This window comes from Humulus lupulus, chromosome X, assembly GCF_963169125.1.
Source record: "Humulus lupulus chromosome X, drHumLupu1.1, whole genome shotgun sequence".
Lineage (NCBI taxonomy): Eukaryota > Viridiplantae > Streptophyta > Magnoliopsida > Rosales > Cannabaceae > Humulus > Humulus lupulus.
Window position 1 is genome coordinate 192786655 of NC_084802.1, and position 19245 is coordinate 192805899.

General features: G+C 42.1%; 1 protein-coding gene and 1 non-coding gene across 2 annotated transcripts; one reads left to right on the forward strand and one right to left on the reverse strand.

Moving 5' to 3' along the window:
- Nucleotides 1–10577: 10577 nt before the first annotated feature.
- On the reverse strand, nt 10578–10651 carry TRNAW-CCA (transfer RNA tryptophan (anticodon CCA)). The gene has a single exon. It is a non-coding gene; the product is annotated as a tRNA-Trp (tRNA).
- A 3379-nt stretch (nt 10652–14030) lies between these two features.
- LOC133803753 (uncharacterized) lies at nt 14031–18517 on the forward strand (the record flags this gene model as incomplete). The annotated part of the gene is made up of 3 exons (XM_062241866.1): nt 14031–14278; nt 14359–14433; nt 16207–18517. A coding segment is annotated over exon 3 (2295 nt), but the record flags the coding sequence as incomplete, so codon positions are not given.
- Nucleotides 18518–19245: the final 728 nt, after the last annotated feature.

Here is a 19245-nt window from a genome sequence, read left to right on the forward strand (position 1 = left end):
TTTGTGGAGGCCCGCACCTCGCGGGAAATAGTGGAAAGGTCAGGGAACGATACGCTCGGACTCTGCGCCACGACCAGGACATCGAGATGATGACTGTGGAGGACCGTGCGCCAAAAAAGGCTCGATCAGAAGAGGGTGAGATAACCTTCTCTGATAGCGATGCAAAGCATGTCCGGTTCCCACATTCTGATCCATTGGTCGTGGATATCCAAATGACCAACATGATGGTGAAGAGAGTGCTGGTCGATACAGGAAGTTCAGTGAATATCCTATATAAGTCTTCGCTGGAACGCATGAAACTGTCCGTTAAGGACCTGGAGCCTTGCAACCAAACAATATACGGCTTCTCTGGTGAGGGACTCGCCCCCACCGGATCGATTAGACTGCCAGTGACGACAGGTACAACGCCTGCTACCAGGACATTACTCGCTACTTTTGTAGTAGTCGATTGTCCTTCGGCATACAATGCCGTCATTGGAAGGCCTATACTGGTTGATCTACAGGCCGTCATCTCTATGTGGCACTTGGCCATGAAGTTCCCGACAGACGCAGGGGTAGGACACGTGTTGGGAAACTAGAGGGAAGCCAGGGAGTGCTATAACGCATAAGTCACGAAGGCGAAAAAGGGAACACCAAAGAGCACTACCTCAGATAGGTTGCAGATGGCAATTGATACACAAGCCCAATCCGGTGATGAGGTCACCAAATAGGGTGTTTCCCAAAGTTAGGATAGAGATCTAGATCCTCGCTTTGGGGATTTTGAAGAGAATGTTGGACCCGTCAAGGACCTGGAAGAGGTCCAACTTGACGAAAAAGACCCGACTAAAGTCATAAAGGTCGGGAAAAACCTAAAACCAACCACGAAGCACGCACTGGTGGAATTTTTGCTGAAGAACCAGGAAGTCTTCGCCTGGTCGCATAAAGACATGGTTGGGATAGACCCTGCAGTTATCAGCCATGTCCTGAATATGGATAAGACTTTTCTTCCCGTGCAGCAGAAAAGAAGGCTACTTGATAAAGATCGATCGAGAGCCTTAAAAGAAGAAGTCGAAAGATTGAAGGAGAATGGGTTCATCAGGGTAGCATATTATCCATCGTGGGTCTCCAATCCAGTGCTGGTTCCCAAGCCTAACGGCAAATGGCGAACCTGTGTGGATTTCACAGACCTCAATAAAGCCTGCCCAAAGGATTGCTTCCCACTCCCAAGAATCGACCAGCTGGTCGATGCTACTGCAGGACACGAGATCCTCTCGTTCATGGATGCATATTCGGGCTACAATCAGATTAGCATGCATCCCCCTGACGAGGATCACACCAGCTTTCGAACCGATACGGGCTTATACTGTTACAAAGTAATGCCCTTCGGACTGAAAAACGCAGGTGCGACTTACCAGCGGTTAGTTAACCACATGTTTAAAGAACTGATCGGGATAAACATGGAGGTATACGTGGACGACATGCTGGTAAAGTCTAAGAAGGCAGAAGGACATGTGGAGGATTTACAAGAGTGCTTTGATGTATTGAACGAATACCAGATGAAGTTAAATCCCCTCAAATGTTCCTTCGGAGTTGGATCAGGGAAGTTTTTGGGTTTCATTGTAAATTCAAGAGGAATCGAGGCCAACCCCGACAAAATAAAAGCCCTGATCGACATGAAATCTCCAGAAAGGATCAAAGATGTACAAAGTTTAACCGGGAGAATCGCAGCCCTAAGCAGATTTATTTCGAAATTGACAGACAAGTGTGTCCCTTTTTTCAATCTGCTTAGGGGCAATAAGAATTTTGAATGGACAGGAGACTGCGAGCAAGCTTTCCAGGCCTTGAAATCACATATGGCACAACCTCCCATCTTATCAAAGCCAATCGAAGGAGAAACTTTGTTTATTTACCTGGTGATCACTGAAGTTGCTGCTAGCGCGGTACTGGTATGAGAGGAGGAAGGCGTACAAAAAGCGGTCTACTATGTTAGCAAGAGGCTGATCAGAGCAGAACTGAGATATCCACCCATTGAAAGGTTAGCATATTGCTTAATCCTAGCCTCAAGGAAGCTGCGCCCTTACTTCCAAGCCCATCCTATCACAGTTTTAACCGACCAGCCCCTTCGGCAAGTCCTTCAAAAACCGGAGGCGGCTGGGAGATTATTAAAATGGGCAGTCGAACTAGGGCAGTTCGATATTACATATTCATCGCGAGCAGCAGTAAAAGGACAAGTCTTGGCTGATCTTATTGCAGAGTTCACCGAACTCCCAGACAGCGAACAGTGCAAACAGCCTAGTGCGCCTGAGCCTCAAGAGAAAGCTCCATCGTGGAAGCTATTCACGGATGGGTCGTCCAACGAATCCCACACAGGAGAGGGAGTGATATTGATAACGCCAGAAGGGCATCGATTTCACTGCGCCATTAGGTTCGGCTTCACCGCGTCAAATAATGAAGCCGAATACGAAGCACTCCTAGCTGGACTGAGAATGGCCAAAGACATGGGCATAAAGGCGCTTGATATTTACAGCGATTCACAGCTGGTAGTGAATCAAGTTCTAGGGGAATATCAAGCGCGAGGCTTAAAAATGGTAGCCTACCTGAACAAAACGAAAGACCTGCTAGCCCAGTTCACGAAGTATACCTTCCAGCAAATACCGCGGGATCAGAATTCAAACGCAGATGCCTTAGCCAAACTCACGAGCACGAAGGATGTTGACACTTTGAACATTGTGCCAGTAGAAAGATTGAATGAGCCAAGCATACAAGCGGTTGATACCAATATGGAAATTCGAATGGAGGATACATGGATGGCACCTTACTTGGAGTATCTAACAAACGGTGTGCTACCAACACATAGAAACAAGGCTAGAACTCTACAAAGGCAGGCCGCTAGGTACATACTGGTCGATGGTGTTATGTACCGAAGAGGGTATTCAACGCCACTGCTTAGATGTGTTACGCCAGAAAAAGCTAAGGAACTCATGAAAGAGGTGCATGAAGGCTTCTGCGGGGATCATGCTGGGGGCAAAGTTTGGCAAAGAAAATTCTAAGGCAAGGCTACTTCTGGCCAACTATGAACGAGGATTCAATGGAGTTTGTACGAAGATGCGATAAATGTCAAAGGTTCTCCAAAATTCCACGAGCAGCTCCAAACGAATTGAAACAGATGCAAAGTTCGTGGCCTTTTGCGGTATGGGGGATAGACTTAATTGGGTCCCTACCCACAGGAAAAGGTGGAGTAAAATACGCAGTTGTGGCGGTCGACTACTTCACCAAATGGGCCGAAGCTGAACCACTCGCTACCATAACGACCAAGAAAGTTCTTGACTTTGTCATCAAGAACATGGTTTGCCGGTATGGTTTGCCCCGAAAGATCGTTTCAGACAACGGAACCCAATTTGACAGTAACTTATTCACCGACTTCTGCGAAAGGCATGGAGTTATTAAAAGCTTTTCATCAGTTGCGCATCCCCAAGAAAACGGGCAGGTCGAGGCCGTGAATAAAACTCTTAAGGACATCCTGAAGAAGAGGCTTGAAGACGCTAAAGGAGCATGGCCAGAGCAGCTGCCTGAAGTCCTATGGTCGTATAGAACGTCTCACCGAACAGCGACAGGTCATACCCCATTTTCCTTAGCTTACGGGTATGAGGCTATGTTACCTGTCGAGCTAGATCCCCCCTCATATCGACGCATGACATACGACCAGGACCAGAACAGCCAACTGATGATGGAGTCTCTAGACTCAATTGACGAGATACGGGAGAAGGCCCAACTCCGAGTTGCTGCGTACCAGCAAAAAGTCGCCCGGTATTTTAACTCAAAAGTTAAAGAAAGAAAATTCAACATCGGTGACTTGGTGCTATGACGAGTTTTCTTAAATACCCGCGACCCCACTGCTGAAGTACTCGGACCAAATTAGGAAGGACCTTACCAGATTGAGGAAGTCCTTCATCCGGGCACCTACAAACTTGCACGCCTAAATGGAGATCTCGTTCCACGTTATTGGAATGGAGAACACCTGCGCAAGTATTATCAGTAAACAGTCCTTTTTAAAGGACTAGCTTGTACTAAATTTTACTTTTTACAAGTTTTGCAAAAAGGGTTAGCCACATTGAATGGCTAATCGCTTATATATATGTAAGATCCTATTTTAGGATCACTCGTAAAGACATGTTTAGTCCATTTTTAATACGAGATTATAAGGGATTGTGCGCAGCCAGTCATTCTTGCCAACCTTTGTAAATTTATGTTTACAAGTATTTTTTCATTACGTGTGTTGTTTTGCTGTGCTACAAGTATTACGTTTCCACCTGAGCAGAAATGTTCGAACAGGTCATGGTCAAGGCAAGTGACCAAGGACCTAAAGCTCCTCGATCACTTGGGGGGCATATAAGGCATATAAGGCACATCGATAGCAAAGCGTACCATAAGGTATGTAAACACATGAACAAAAAGAGTGAAAGCATGCTAAGGTACTTAGAGTATTTTTCAAAATTTATATTTTGTTAAATCAAGCCAAAGTACTATGCTAAGTCCGGTCATATGGACAAATGTTATAGTAAATGAAAATATTATAACATTATAATGCAATCTTTTACACCGCAAGCATCATTGCTTGGATGTAATTGTTCGAATAAAAGGAAAGTTTGCTGCCCATGCAGCAAATTCAAAAAGATATATAGTCTTCACATCACGACCCGTGGGTCGTGTAATTAGAGAAAGAAATAATAATAAAAGCTCAAGGAGCAGTAGGAGTATGAGGGTCTTGCTCAGTAGTCTGGTTGGCCTCATCCTCAACAACTCCTCCTTCCTCTGCACCAGCGGCCGGCTGGATGCTTGGGGAAGCAAGGATCCTTGCTCTTTCCTCTTCTTCGGCCAATCGAGCAGTGCAGTGGGCCAGTTCAGCATTCCTGATATCCTCTGAAAGGTAGTCAAAATTGGCGCCCTGGTTGTGTTTCCAAAAGTTATAGAAGCACCGAAGTGTCGCATTCTTATACCTTTCCAGATTCTTGGAGTTGTCAAGCTTTAGCTGCTCTATTTGGCTCTCAAGATCAGCCACGGCCTTATCCTTTGCAAGATTCTCCTCTTTGAGTCTCTTGCATTCGCGATATTGGACTCGGCTGGCCTCCTAGTACTCCTCCCTCTGCTTCCTCAAGGCCGCCTTCGAGGCTTCGACCTCCGCCAGCTTGGCCACTGCAGCATCCTTCTGCTGGGTGACTGCCTCCAACTCCTTCGCATGCCTGGCCTCTGCAGCCTGAAGCTCCTCAGCTGCTTTCGCCTGGGACCTCTCGATAGCCTTTGCCCGAGCCTGGTCGATGGTGGCTTGGGCGCAGGTACGAGCAACAGTTGCAGTCAGCAAAGCCTGTGGACAAAGGATAAAGTTAGCGCCTGTTGCAAAGAATAAAAGACTAAGGCCAAAGAAATAAGAAGCACTTACGCTGGCCATTTCATTGAGGGCCCTGCTCAGAATTTGGTTGACCCCCATATTCTCTGCCTTAACCATTGCATCCTTGCAACGGTCGTACCTCACAATGTGTGCAAGGCGGTCTTTGGCTGCTCGTAGGGCGCGGTTTGAGAGTTTGGCCTCGAGGGTTTCGTCCCGCTGGGTCTGTTCTTTGGCGGCTGCAGGTTGAGGGTTCGTCGTCGCAGGCGGGGTTTCCTTTTCAGCAGGAACCGAAGGCTGGGCAGAAGTTTGCCCAGTTGGCGCATCCTTGGGAGGATCTTCTGTTCGAATCTTCTTGGCAGGAGGTCCTTGGCTCGATTCGCCGTTGTGCCTCCTGGACGTCTTCCGCCAAACCAAAGGAACTTCTACTTCCTCCTCAGTCTGGTACAAATCGAAGACGTTGGGAGTGGCCATGTCTGCACACAAGTAAACATATGTAAATGATAAGATAAAGGCAGACAAAAACTCTTTATAAAATAGAAAAGAGGTCACAAAGTTTAATACACGAGCTACAACTACTGGTCACTATACTATTGACTCTATTAGTCACACACTCACTATCTGGCATGAAGAAGTCTGGCCCTAGATTTGGAGTATACGTAAAGTTGCCCTCCCCGTCAAACAAGTGACAGGGAATTGGCAAGTTATTTAAAAGTGAAATAACTGTATTGTTTTCATCGGAGGATTCCCCCAAGTCCACAACCGGCTCTTTTGCCTTTTGTTTCCCCTTGCCTTGGGGAGCAGAAGGCCTTTCTGCAGAAGGATTGCCCGTGGGTTCCCTGATTGTAACCCCCGTCGGCCTCCTTCGTGGAGGGGACGCAGGGGGTTGCTGCTCGGGAACACCCTCGGTAGTGGCATCGGCAACTACGAGTCCTCTTGTTTCATGGTGAGGAGCTAGGAGGCCAGATAGCCTCAAATTTTCATTAGTAACCAGGGAGTTGACGCTTTTTTCTGCGTCTGTCATCCTGGCCAATGCGTTGGACCTCAACACCATGTCTGGTGTTGGGGTCGGACGTAACCATGGGCCTGAAAGACAAAGAGTATTTTAAGAAAAATGAAGGAAAACTCGCTGATGAAAAGTATCGACTAGTAAAAGCAGCACTTATCTCCTCGAGCGAAGGCCAGGTTGTTGCTGGTCATATCCGGAGTAAGGAAGTACTCCTTGCTGTACTGCCCCACGTTGGATATGTGCGTGGTGTCACTTAGGAACGTCCGGTTGGTCTCCTGGTGACAAAGATGGAAGAAGCCCGTCCCATACTGTTGAGGGTTGGACTTGAGGTCGAAGAGATAATTGACCTCATGTGGGGTAGGTTCTGGCCATTTTTTTAAGATTGTACAGGATATAGAGTGCGGCCAGCATTCTATATCCATTCGGAGTAATTTGGAAGGGGGCGACACCAAAATAGTCGGCCACCCCCTGATAGAAAGGATGTAGAGGGAGGGTAGCCCCCGCCTCTATGTGATACCGAGACCAAGCACAATAAACACCTCCGGGAAGGTTAGCCCTTTGGTCTACAGCAGGAATCTTGAGATTGACCCCTGTGAGGGGATACTTCCTAAGGTAGTTGGCAAGCATCCGAGGAGTCACTTGGCTGGTCAGGGAGAGATACCACTCGACATCAGGCAGATTCTGATGGCGCATGCGGGCTCTAGTTTGGATATTAAGGTCAGGAGCAGGATTTTCTCGACCACTGGTCGAGGGAACCCTAGCCTGCGAATCAGGCTGGGCAGGAGAGTTTGGGCTATCTTCGGAGTCGAGTCTTTTCTTGCCTAAGGATTTAGAGCGGGCCATTTGAGGAGGAGATGGGCGAAGTCTAGGAGAAGATCGTGAAAAAGGGATCTCGTAAATTCAGTCGGTCGGTTGTTCTTCGCCTTCGAGCAGCTGGGCAAGAAGATCGTCGTCGATGGGCCGTTCACCTCCCCACAAATCTGGCATTAAAGTCTGCAAACAGAAGAATGGGGAGGTGAGGATAGAGAATTTTTAAGACCTTCTAGACTAACGTTGTTCGAGTATAAAAGTTAAGCTTTTATACAGCAGCATTCTAACGAAAGTTAAAAAAATTTCACACGAACAGTTTGAAAAACGGATCAAAGGGTGAAAGCAAAAAGTTTTTCGTAAAAGCTTTTTCAACTCCCCTTAGGGTGGGAAAAACTTATTTTTCGGCTGGCCTAAAAATCGAATTTTTACTTCGGTTTTACGTCCTAAAAGTATGATCCCAACTATCAAACTAACTCGTAACTTTTTTCACCCACAAGACATTCTATTGACAAGCATCTCAACACAGAAATAGATAAACTCAACAGTAAAACATACAGGAACATGCATTGCAATAATACGAAATGTAAAGATTCGAAGACTTACCAGAAAGAAGATCGTGGAGATTGGTAAGAGTTTTCGGAGATCGAGGAACTCTCGGGCTGAGTCTTGAAAATGCAGAAGAACGGTCTCTGGAAGAAGAAGGAAGCACTGGTTTTAGGGTTTCTTGAAAAGGCAATGGCGTGTGTAAAAAGAAAAAGGGAACTTCGGAGATGTTATATATAAGTTTGTCTGTGGCATTAAAAGGGAGTAATCATCAGTTTCCCCTTTTTCGAAGTATGGGGAAGCGAGATAGCCGTCGTATTATTACTGGGGAAGCGAAAAGTCATGATTAGACAAGAGTAGGTTGCTTTTTCCCAAAACACACGAAGGGTTCTGACACGTATGGCGGGGTCATCGAACGGTCGTTTCCTCAAAAGTTTATTTATTGCTCGTAATAAATAAACTTGGGGGGAAAATGTTATCCAAAAAACTGGCATAGATGACGTGGCAAGTGATTCCTGGACACATGGCTGACATTTGGAGGAACTCTGCTAGGATATCGACCAGAAGGCACATTATAAGCAGTAGGCGACCTAGTTTTACCGGCGACCAGTCTAGTCGATGGTTCCGCATGCAACATGATGTTCCAATAAAGATCTTTGTAAATCCCGAAATTGACTCACACAATCTCCTGAGTATCCGATTATTTATGAGAGAATATCTGTAACAAACTCATGTAATCCCCCTTGAACCTATAAATAGAGAAAGATAGCTCAAGGAATGGACTTTTGGCTTTTGAATTATTTGAGACTAGACTAACTCTATCCGAGATATTGTATTGTTATTTAGAGGTTAGTGAAACTCATTGAACCCTAGTTCTTTGATCACTCCTTTGATTCTCACATCAATAACAGTCTAAGTGGACGTAGGTTATTACCAGATCCTGGGGCCGAACCACTATAAACATATCGTGTTCTTATTATTTTTGTCATCACGTTCTTTTCAACGCATTCATCTACATCAAGCATATTTTGACTCCGTGTCAGTTACCCAAAATCAGGGTCAACAACACTCTATATCCATTTGGTGTAATTTGAAAAGGGGAGACCTCGAAATAATTGGCCACCCCTTGGAAAAATTCATGCAGAGGCAAGATTGCCCCTGCCTCGATGTGGTACCTCGACCAGGCACTGTAGGCGCCTCCGAGCACGTTTGCTCTCTGGTAGGGTGAAGGTTTGACAAGGGTAATCCCAGGAAGACCGTACTTCTTGAGATAGTTATTCACCATCCTAGCTGATATGATGCTAGGAGGCGCAACATACCAGTCAACTTCTGGCCTAAGGTCGTCGCGAGGTCAGGCTTTAGGTTGGATTTCTGGAGGTGTAGTATTTACAGGCTGAGGGTTAGTAGAAGGGTCCTCGGTACGAGGGGTAGGCTGGTTAGAAGAAGGGTTGGTTGTTTTCTTCTTTCTACGAGCAGTATATTTCACGCGACCCATGATTGGTTGACTGGTCGAAGAGCTGGTTGCTGGGTTTTGTGGTGAAAATGGTACTTTTGAAAATAGCAGTGACGGTTGTTCTTGATCCTCGAACAGCAGTGCAGGAATATCGTTGTCGATTATCCTCTCACCTCCCAAAGGATCGTGCATGAATATCTGAGAACAGAAAAGGGGATGAGAATCTACGACCAACAGATAGAAGAAGTGGAAATGTTGGGATAACGTTGCTCGTGTATAAAAGTTAAGCTTTTATACGACCAGTAGCATTCCAACGTCAACACTAAAAGCATGTGAGCAGTTTGGAAAAGCAGATCAAAAATTGGAAGTGAGAAAAACTTTTCGACTCCGAAAACAAGCGGGAAAAGCCCGGATTTTTCCGAAAGCATAAAAATCGAATTTTTACTTCGATTTTGGGCCCTAAAATAGTACCTTTACTTCCCACATCGATTTCTAAGCCTCGCTTAATGTTTTTACCACTTGAAATTCCTATCCTATCATGTTTCTGACTACGAACCCGATCACCCCGAAAAAATTTCTCAAGAACATTCAAAAACTCATATCTGAATACCAGAAACTTCGTGAAATTTATTTTACACGATATAACATAGACAAGGAGATCAAGAAACTTACTTGAATGGAAGATTGCATAGTGGACACGAGTGTTGATGCTCAAGGTTGGTCAGACACGCCTCGGATCACTGAAATTTTCTGGGCTTCTCTTGAGAGTTTTTCTTCAGAATTCTTGAGAGAGAAAGGCTTGGTAAAAAGCAAAAAATGAGGCAAGTGATTTATTTATACTGATCGTGGCACAGTAATAGAGGTAATGATGGGGTTAAATTTTTGATGTGTGGGAAATCGTGTTAGCCGTCAAAACGTCTTTGGGAAACTGCAACAGTCATTATTATTTACTTTTTCGAAAAGGCGCTGATAGACGTGACAGGTAAGACGGTGAGTTGGTCGATAAAGTTTATTATATGCTGGTCGCAGTAAAATAAACTTGGGGGGCAAATCCTTTGATTGGAAAGGCCTTCTCTTTTTGGTGAATTGCAGTTCAAGTTGGAATAACTTTGCCCTTTCCGACGGAGATCCTGATAGTTTCATTCCATCTGTCTTGGATTCTTTGTGTTTAAGGCAAAAGAAAGTCTATGTTCTTGCAAGCGAAAAGCAAGAGGAGAGGTGCTCTGTAAATGAATAAGAAAGCCGGTGCAGATGAACGCTTTTTCAAGCCAGCGATCGAGTTTCCTTCCTTTTCCTTCTCCCATCCATCTAGTTTATGAAAGGTAGCAAGGTAAAAGCTCCATGGGAAAAAAAAGTTAGTGAAGTTCTTTCATTGTAATTAGACCTAACAAGAACGGAATCACGATCTGTAGGATTTGAACCTACGACATCGGGTTTTGGAGACCCACGTTCTACCGAACTGAACTAAGAGCGCTTTCTTATCACAGCATGGAAGTAATGAAAAAGAAATAGTTATATAGTTGGACCATCTGCTCTATCCGTTCGAGTTTCGCTTCTCTAGAGAAGATGAGACGCTAAACATAAAAGTGTTCGCAACGCATACCAAAAGGGTACCAATGAAGCCGACCATTAATGACTAGTTCGAACACCAGGAGCAGTCGGATCAAATAAGGTATCAGACCGCTCTTAGAAAGATGAAACAAAAGCAAACTCTCATAGTTGAAGCCCAGCTCCAACTATTTCTTCGTAAGTGAGGTGAGGTACTTCTTTCGCTGTTGAACGTCCGATGACGCGTTGCTCTGACCTGAGCTATGCAACAACGAGATCCCCCTTGATCCTTGCCGGATGTGCTTGACGGTCCCCCATAATACGCTCACTTGGGGACCTCTTACTCCAGCTGTTCCAAGAGTCTCCGCTAGTTGAACCCCGTCCAGTAGACCCCCTGTTTCGCTCATCCCCTTCGTCAGCTGTTTGATCGGGAGACTCTTACCTAGGTTCCTAAACTTGGAATGGATGGCGGAGCGTAGGTGGCAAGCAGTTATATGGATACGGTGCTTTACCCGTAGACGCTTCTCCAGCTCTCGCAAGAATTGTATGGGAGTCGTCCTCGGAGGGACTTCCCGAATGACCCTCATCCCAAAAGCCAGAGTTCGAGATTGAGGAAGCGGAACGTGAACTTGCCGCTTTTGAGATCGTGTACTCGCACTTTTAGCTCAGTTTCATACGCTAATGTGTTCTTGTTCCGTTAGTGGGACCGGACTGAATCCCTTAATAATTAGTATCAAAGTAGGCAATCCACCTAAAAGCCGGACCCCGACTGAAAAACGTAAGATCTTTCGGCGCTAAAGCTTCGTATTCGAAATCCTATTTTATTAAGTAAGGTCCAGGGATCTCCAAGTTCTGTAGCTTCCGAAGGCTTGGAAGACCACCAACAAGAAAGAGCCAGTAGGACTACAAGGAATCGGCTTTTGGTTTTGGCAGTGAAGGATCTAAAATATCAGCCAAAGGTCTTCTGGGATGGGATATTGTTTCAGCGCAGAAATAGCTGTTATCACGATTGAGAGGTCATTCTCAAACTTCAGGCCCTACATAGACTAATCGGATCTTCATTCAGGGAGTATCCTCCTAATAAGCTCTACTTGACAAGTAGAAAGGAGTCCCAATCAAAGCTTTCGTCTCATCTCAGGGGCTTATTGCACCATATAAAAGAGGTAAAACGGGTTAGAGCTCGCAAGGATTACAGAAAAGTACCGACGCACGAACCACAATTGTGTATATATAGTTAGTTGTATTGTAGTCAAAAGGGGTGCTGGCTCGCACAAGCGCACTGCCCCGTTTCTTGGCAGGTTCGTTGCTTGCTGGGTTTGTAGATCTTGTGCCACTCCATCTGGTCGTATGAAACTGGCATGCATCTTGGCTCCCGAGACTCTTTCATAGAATTCCAACAATTTCTCCCGCTCCTCAGAAGCCCACAGGAACAGAGTTGATGCTCCCACATCCATAGCATGAGTAGTTAAAGCAAGTGAATGATTTGAAATTCGAGTTATTTCACGGAATAACACTCGTATATATTGAGCTCGTAATGGTACCTCGCAATTCAAAAGTCTCTCCACGGCTGAAGAATGAGCGTGTTCTTGGGCCATCGTAGAAACATAGATAGGGTCGACGACGGAACGAACAACGAAACTTTACGACAGCTTTTTCGCCCAAAAAATATTTACCTGATGACGTGGTGGAATTAACAAGCATGTGGGATACACATGACCGTTTAAGTGAGTACAATCTGTTCGATCATCGACCAGAAGAGTTCACTCAACAGATGGCATATTTCATGAGCGACCAGTCTGGTTGCAGTATTTCAGATGTTTTCTACAGATATGTAATTTCACATTTATGTAATAATTGTTATTTCTATTATTACTTAGATACACCTGTATTAAATGTAATTAAGGCCCATCGGCCCATGTAAAAATCCTTGAGCCTATAAATAAGACTCAAATGGCTCAAGAGAGGGGACTTTTTTTTTGGATTTTTGGACTTTGGAGTTCTGAGAGAGAATTATAGTGTTTTTATCCACCAAAATTGTATTCATCCTAAAGCTTGTGAAACTCATAAACCCTAGTTCATTGATCACAGTGTTTGAGATTTTATATCAATAAGAATACTAAGTGAACGAAAGTTATTACCATTTTCTGGGGTCGAACCACTATAAATCTTTGGTGTCGTTTATCTTTTTGTCTTGATTTCATCTCGTTTTTATCTTTTTACTTGATTCCTTGTCGTTGACCAAATCAAGGGTCAACAAAAACAAATGTAGTAATATTGAATTTTTATTATTTGACAATTTTTTTCTTCAACAAAACTACAAAAGATGAAGATGAAAAATGCTGCTCTTGTTTTTTTTTTTCATTCATTTTTTTAATATATTCCTTCTTTTTCTTTTTTTTCTATAATTTTTTTTGACAAGAGACAACATAAAAATACAGAAAAAATACAAGAAATTAAAAAGGAAATTACAATTAAATACAACATAGGCTCTTTAAAACAAAAATTACCCCTCTAGTAAATGTCATGTTTTAAAATCCCAAAAATTAATTTTACCAACTCAAATGATCAATAGAAGTTTTCAAAGTTGTTTTCTCATTCTCACAACTCACAAAAAATTAAAAGCTTTAAACTTTAAGATTTTTCTCAACTGAATGTATTAAAACTTTTTTTTTTGTTTGGTTGTGTAGCACCCACATTATTTTGATATATATAGCCAATAATCACATGATTGCATTGCATTACATATCATACAATATGTATAATTTGAGCATATGCATATTCTTATAAGTGTTTTCATGTATAAGTATAAAAGTTGTGTATGTGATGTCTATATGTATGCTCAATATTATTAACCTTGTGGCATTTGAGTTGTCTTTTATGGGTGTTTGATGTGCTCAAGATATAAGAAAGTATGAAAAATATGGACAAGGCATGGAATTAAGTGTTGAAAGTGAGATATAGAAGGCAAAATAGGTTAAGTAGTGGAAAATAGTACAATGTCGATTACTAGTATTTCGGTGTAAAATTGAGTATTTATGGATTTACCAAATGTAATCGAGGTAGGATTAAGGTCTCATTGATGATGTAAAAATGGTTTTAGAACCATTAGATCAATTCTTGATGGGAGGTATACATAATCAGTGGTATGGATGCAAAGTCAAAACGAGCTTAGCATAAGTGCGCTACGCTCGATCGGGTAAGCATAACTATTGGGTATGAAGTCATATGGACCTAAGGTTTGGTGTGAGTGTTTTACACATAAGGATAATAGGCCTAGCAGATGATTAAGTCGAAATTATTGAAGTGATAAGGTTTTCATAAGTCAAAAGGTGAAATGATGAGATGAAAGGTGTCAACTTTTGACAATAAGGCTAAATCATTGAAAATAAGGAATTTTCATCAAACCTTATCACTTTGCACGACCATTATTCTGAAAAACAGAGAGAAAAGAAAACCAAAAACCATTTCTTGGCTGGTTTGAAGAAATTCTAAGGAGATCCAAGTGAAAGCAAAGCCAAAGAAGTAGATTAAGCTTAGTTCTAGCCTTTTTATGGTAAGTTCTTGTACTTGGAAGTTAAACTATGTTTTTGAATTTTTCTGAGAACTTATATATGGTGTTTTATCATTTTTAAGATATTTCTTGGGGTTTCCAAGTGGTTTGAGGTTTAGAAAAGCTTGAAGAGATTGTTTTCGCCGAAAAGTTGCTCGGTAAGTGAAATTTTGTGTTTTATGAGGTTTTTGGGGTTCTTGGAGTACAAGATGATTTTTGGTTATTTGATTGAGTTTATAAGAGAGTATATATGTTTATAAATGTTTGAATATATGTGGAGACTCATTTAATTTGGGTGATGATCTAGGAGATAAGAATTTTATCAAAATCGGTATATGATAACTTTATGATGAATCATGTTGGTATTTGGGATATATGGTTATGGCAGGTTAATTGATGTTGATTATTGGTGTATTTTGATATTTGAGGATAGCTAAAATTAAGGGGAAACTCTGTCAAAATTTCCCCAAATGTCTAAGATAAATCTAATGCTCGATCTAGGTGGTTTAAGGCATTTTAGGCATGTTTTGGGTATGAAATTTGATATGAAGTCTTATGGGTATTTTTTAAATGAGAGTTCAATGTATTACTGCCATCATTATGATGAGAAATCCATGCTATTGTCAGGATAAGCACATCAATACCTAAGACATCACTTGTTACACGGTGAAATATATTGTGGACAAAAGGTAAGTAAAGTACTCAACTGCAACACAAGAATTATGTGTTATGTGAAAGTATGCATTATATGAATATTTTGTGAGTAAGTGGTATTAACATACAGTGACACTTCATCATAAATTTGTATGCATGGCATAATAGTGATATGGTAAATTATTATATGATATAAGACCATGCATGATATTATGATGATTAATTATATGATGCCTTTGCAAGTTTTGTGCAACATAAAAGAAAGTTGTAATAAGAAGTTTAAGTTCAGTGCCACTGTTTTGAAAAGGCAAATGAAAGTGTTAATAAGTGTAAACGGAGGCCTATAGTAGGCTTATAGTGGCTGCCCAATAATTTGGGCTAGGTTTAGTGAACCAATTATATTGTTTGCCATATTTCCGTTTTTATTTCTCCTCCATATGAGTTATTGTTATATGTATTGACACCACAGTGTGTGGCCGCCTTAACTCTTGAGCCTGACGGGGCAACGATGGAATAAGGTTTTTAATGTGCCCTACTGTGGTGAAGGCTAGCCGGAGGAGAACCCATGGGATTTTGTATTATATGTGTAACAAGCCCTGCAGGCATTGACCAATTCAAACAGTGTGCACAATATTAAGGGGCCCAAAATTTAAAAAGAAGTTGTATATGTCCATTGATATTGGGTAATCATTAGCATTGCATGCATTACTTTGCTTACTGAGCTTTAGGCTCACAGTTGTCTTGTGTTGCAGGTAGAGAAAGAAATATGTGAATGATATGAGGAGAACTGAAGCATGGTCCTGACCCTGATTTGTACATATGAACACATCGACCTTTTTGTGGGTTATTTCAGTTATCAGTGAGATGTTTGTAATAAAGTGTGAAGTTATGTTTTGAAAATAAATTGGGTTATTTAATACTTATGTATAATATGTTTGAGACACACTTTATGTTTAATGTAAATAATGTGAAATAAGTTTTCAAGTTTAAAAAAAAAAAAAAAATGTCCAGACTTCCGCAGAAATAAATTATGATATAGTTTTAAAACATAACACCTCAAATATGGTTTTTAACTAAAATAAGTGAGGGTGTTACAAGTTGGTATCAGAGCGCCATGGTTAAAATGTTCTTGTAGACCGTTCATATGTACACATTGAGGAAAGGATAATGCTCAGTTCATCTGTAAGTTTTATGTGTGCATTTATTATGTGCTGGTTGCATGCATCATGTGCTTTATTGGCTAAATGACATAAGTTATGGACATTTTGTCTTAAAAGATATATAATAACACAGATGGATCATGAACATGGTATGGGGGCTACTGAAGGCTCTTGCAGCAATAAATATGAACAAGAAATGGCTCAACTTCGAGCGGTGGTGAATAGACAGGCTGAACAAATTGAGAAGTTGTTAGCAGAACAACGACAAAGGCAAGCACCAACACCACCTACTGAAACTCCAACACCTCCACAAGCCCCACCTCCACAAGCTCCACCTGCAGTGCACCCCATGGAACCATTATATGAACGGTTCCGAAAACAACGCCCACCAGTATTTGAAGGTAGCACTGACCCACTTGACGCACAAGACTGGAAGAGTTCTTTAGAAGACATCTTTGAGTTCATGCAACTAAGTGACAGGGAAAAAGTTTCTTGTGCTGCACATACACTTAAAAAGGATGCTAAGATCTGGTGGGAAGTGGTTAAGCAGACTAGAGAAGTGAATCAGATGACTTGGGCAGAATTTGAACTGGTCTTCAATGAGAAGTTTTATAATGAAGCTGTGTTGACTGCCAAAGTAAGTGAGTTCACTAGGTTGCAACAGGGGAATCTATCAGTGGCTGAGTACGCCAGGACATTTGACCGGTTAGCCAAGTTTGCACCAGACTTGGTTAACACTGAAACTAGTAGAGTGAATCGCTTCCTGGAGGGTCTACAACCAGAATTGGCTAGAGATGTAGATATGGGACGTACAGGGCCTCTTTCTTATGCTCAGGCTGTGGAGAAAGCTTTGAGAGCTGAACACAGAGAAGAAAAAATAACAAAAGCTAAAGCTGCTACTAGCATGCCTCGTAGAGACACTCCATTCAACAAAGAACAAAGCCGCTTTCACAATGACAACAAAAGAGGGGCCCAGAATTTCCAATTTAGACAAGGACAGAATAAGAAATTTAAAGGAGGTCAGCAAAACAGGCAACCTGGATTCCAACAAATGCCACGATGTCAAACTTGTGGAAAGAATCATTTCGGGGAGTGCAGGCTTCTAACTAAGAGCTGCTTCAAATGTGGCAAGGGGGATCATTTTATCAAAGATTGTCCATTGATGAAGAACCAACAAATGAAGGATGAACCTCAGAGGACAAATGCTAGGGTGTTCACGATTACTCAGGCTGATGCTGATACCAACAACTCTGTTGTGTCAGGTGATATTTTTGCATCTGGTATTCTCACTCATGCATTAATAGATTCAGGTGCCACGCATTCATTTGCATCATTGACATATGTAAAAAGGTTGGGTAGATCGTGTGAAAAATTGTCAGAAGTTTTTAGTACAATGTTACCATCTGGAGAGATTCTGTATTCTACTCATTGGTTGAGGGGGGTTCCTATTTGCATTGATGGTAGGGAATTATATGCTGATCTAATAATGTTAGAGATGGCCGATTATGAGGTGATTTTGGGTATGGATTGGCTTTCAAAGTATAATGCCACTATTGATTGTAGAAGGAAAACAGTGATATTTAAGCCTTCAGAGGAAGATGAGTTTATTTTTACTGGAGCGACATCAAAAAGTTGCATTCCATTAATTTCTGCTATGAAGGCCAGGCGACTGTTGGAAAGTGGATGTGTGGGTTATCTCGCCAGTGTGGTTGACACGTATAAGGAGCAAAAGTTAAAACCGGAAGATGTACCGGTAGTTAGAGATTTCTTAGAAGTATTTCCAGAAGATTTACCGGGATTGCCTCCAGACAGAGAAATTGAATTTGTGATTGAGCTACTTCCTGGTACAGCCCCTGTGTCCAAGGCACCTTATAGAATGGCACCAGCAGAACTAAAGGAATTAAAGATACAGTTGCAAGAACTCCTGGATAAAAAGTTTATCAGGCCTAGTTTTTCACCATGGGGAGCTCCGGTGCTATTTGTGAAGAAAAAGGATGGGACGATGCGAATGTGTATTGATTATAGAGAATTGAACAAGTTGACAATCAAGAATAAGTATCCACTTCCTAGAATTGATGATCTTTTTGATCAATTACAAGGAAGAGGAGTGTTTTCAAAGATTGATTTGAGATCTGGGTATCATCAATTAAAGATTAGAGAAGAGGATGTACCAAAGACCGCATTTCGAACTCGGTATGGCCATTATGAGTTCCTTGTGATGCCATTTGGATTAACTAATGCTCCAGCTGCATTCATGGACTTGATGAACAGGGTGTTTAAGGACTACCTTGATAAGTTTGTAATAGTGTTTATTGATGATATCTTGGTGTATTCTCGATCCCAAGAAGAACATGAGGAACATTTGAGGTTGACGTTGGAGAAATTAAAAGAAAAACAACTCTATGCCAAATTTAAGAAATGTGAATTTTGGCTAGAGAAGGTGGCATTTTTGGGCCATATAGTCTCAAAAGATGGTATTGCGGTGGATCCATCAAAGATTGAAGCTGTTAGTAAGTGGAATAGACCAACAAATGTTTCAGAAGTAAGGAGTTTTCTGGGATTAGCAGGCTATTACCGAAGATTTGTTGAAGGATTTTCCAAGATAGCAATGCCATTGACACAACTCACGAGGAAGAATCATAAGTTTGAATGGACTGAAGCTTGTGAGAAAAGTTTTCAAGATTTGAAGCAAAGATTGGTTTCTGCTCCAGTACTTACTATTCCATCTGGATCAGGAGGACTTGTGATTTATAGTGACGCTTCAAAGCAAGGTTTAGGGTGTGTGTTGATGCAGAATGGCAAAGTCATAGCTTATGCTTCTAGACAATTGAAGGACTATGAACAGAAGTATCCAACACATGATCTGGAGTTGGCAGCAGTTGTTTTTGCACTAAAGATTTGGAGACATTATCTGTATGGTGAGAAGTGCGAAATATATACCGATCATAAAAGTCTCAAGTATTTCTTCACTCAGAAGGAATTAAATATGAGACAAAGGAGATGGTTGGAGCTAGTGAAGGATTATGACTGTCAAATACTTTATCATCCTGGAAAAGCAAATGTAGTTGCAGACGCACTGAGTAGAAAGTCTCATGGTAATGTGTCATTTTTGAGGAAACTGACAAGACCACTTCAGGAGGACATGTGCAGAGCGGA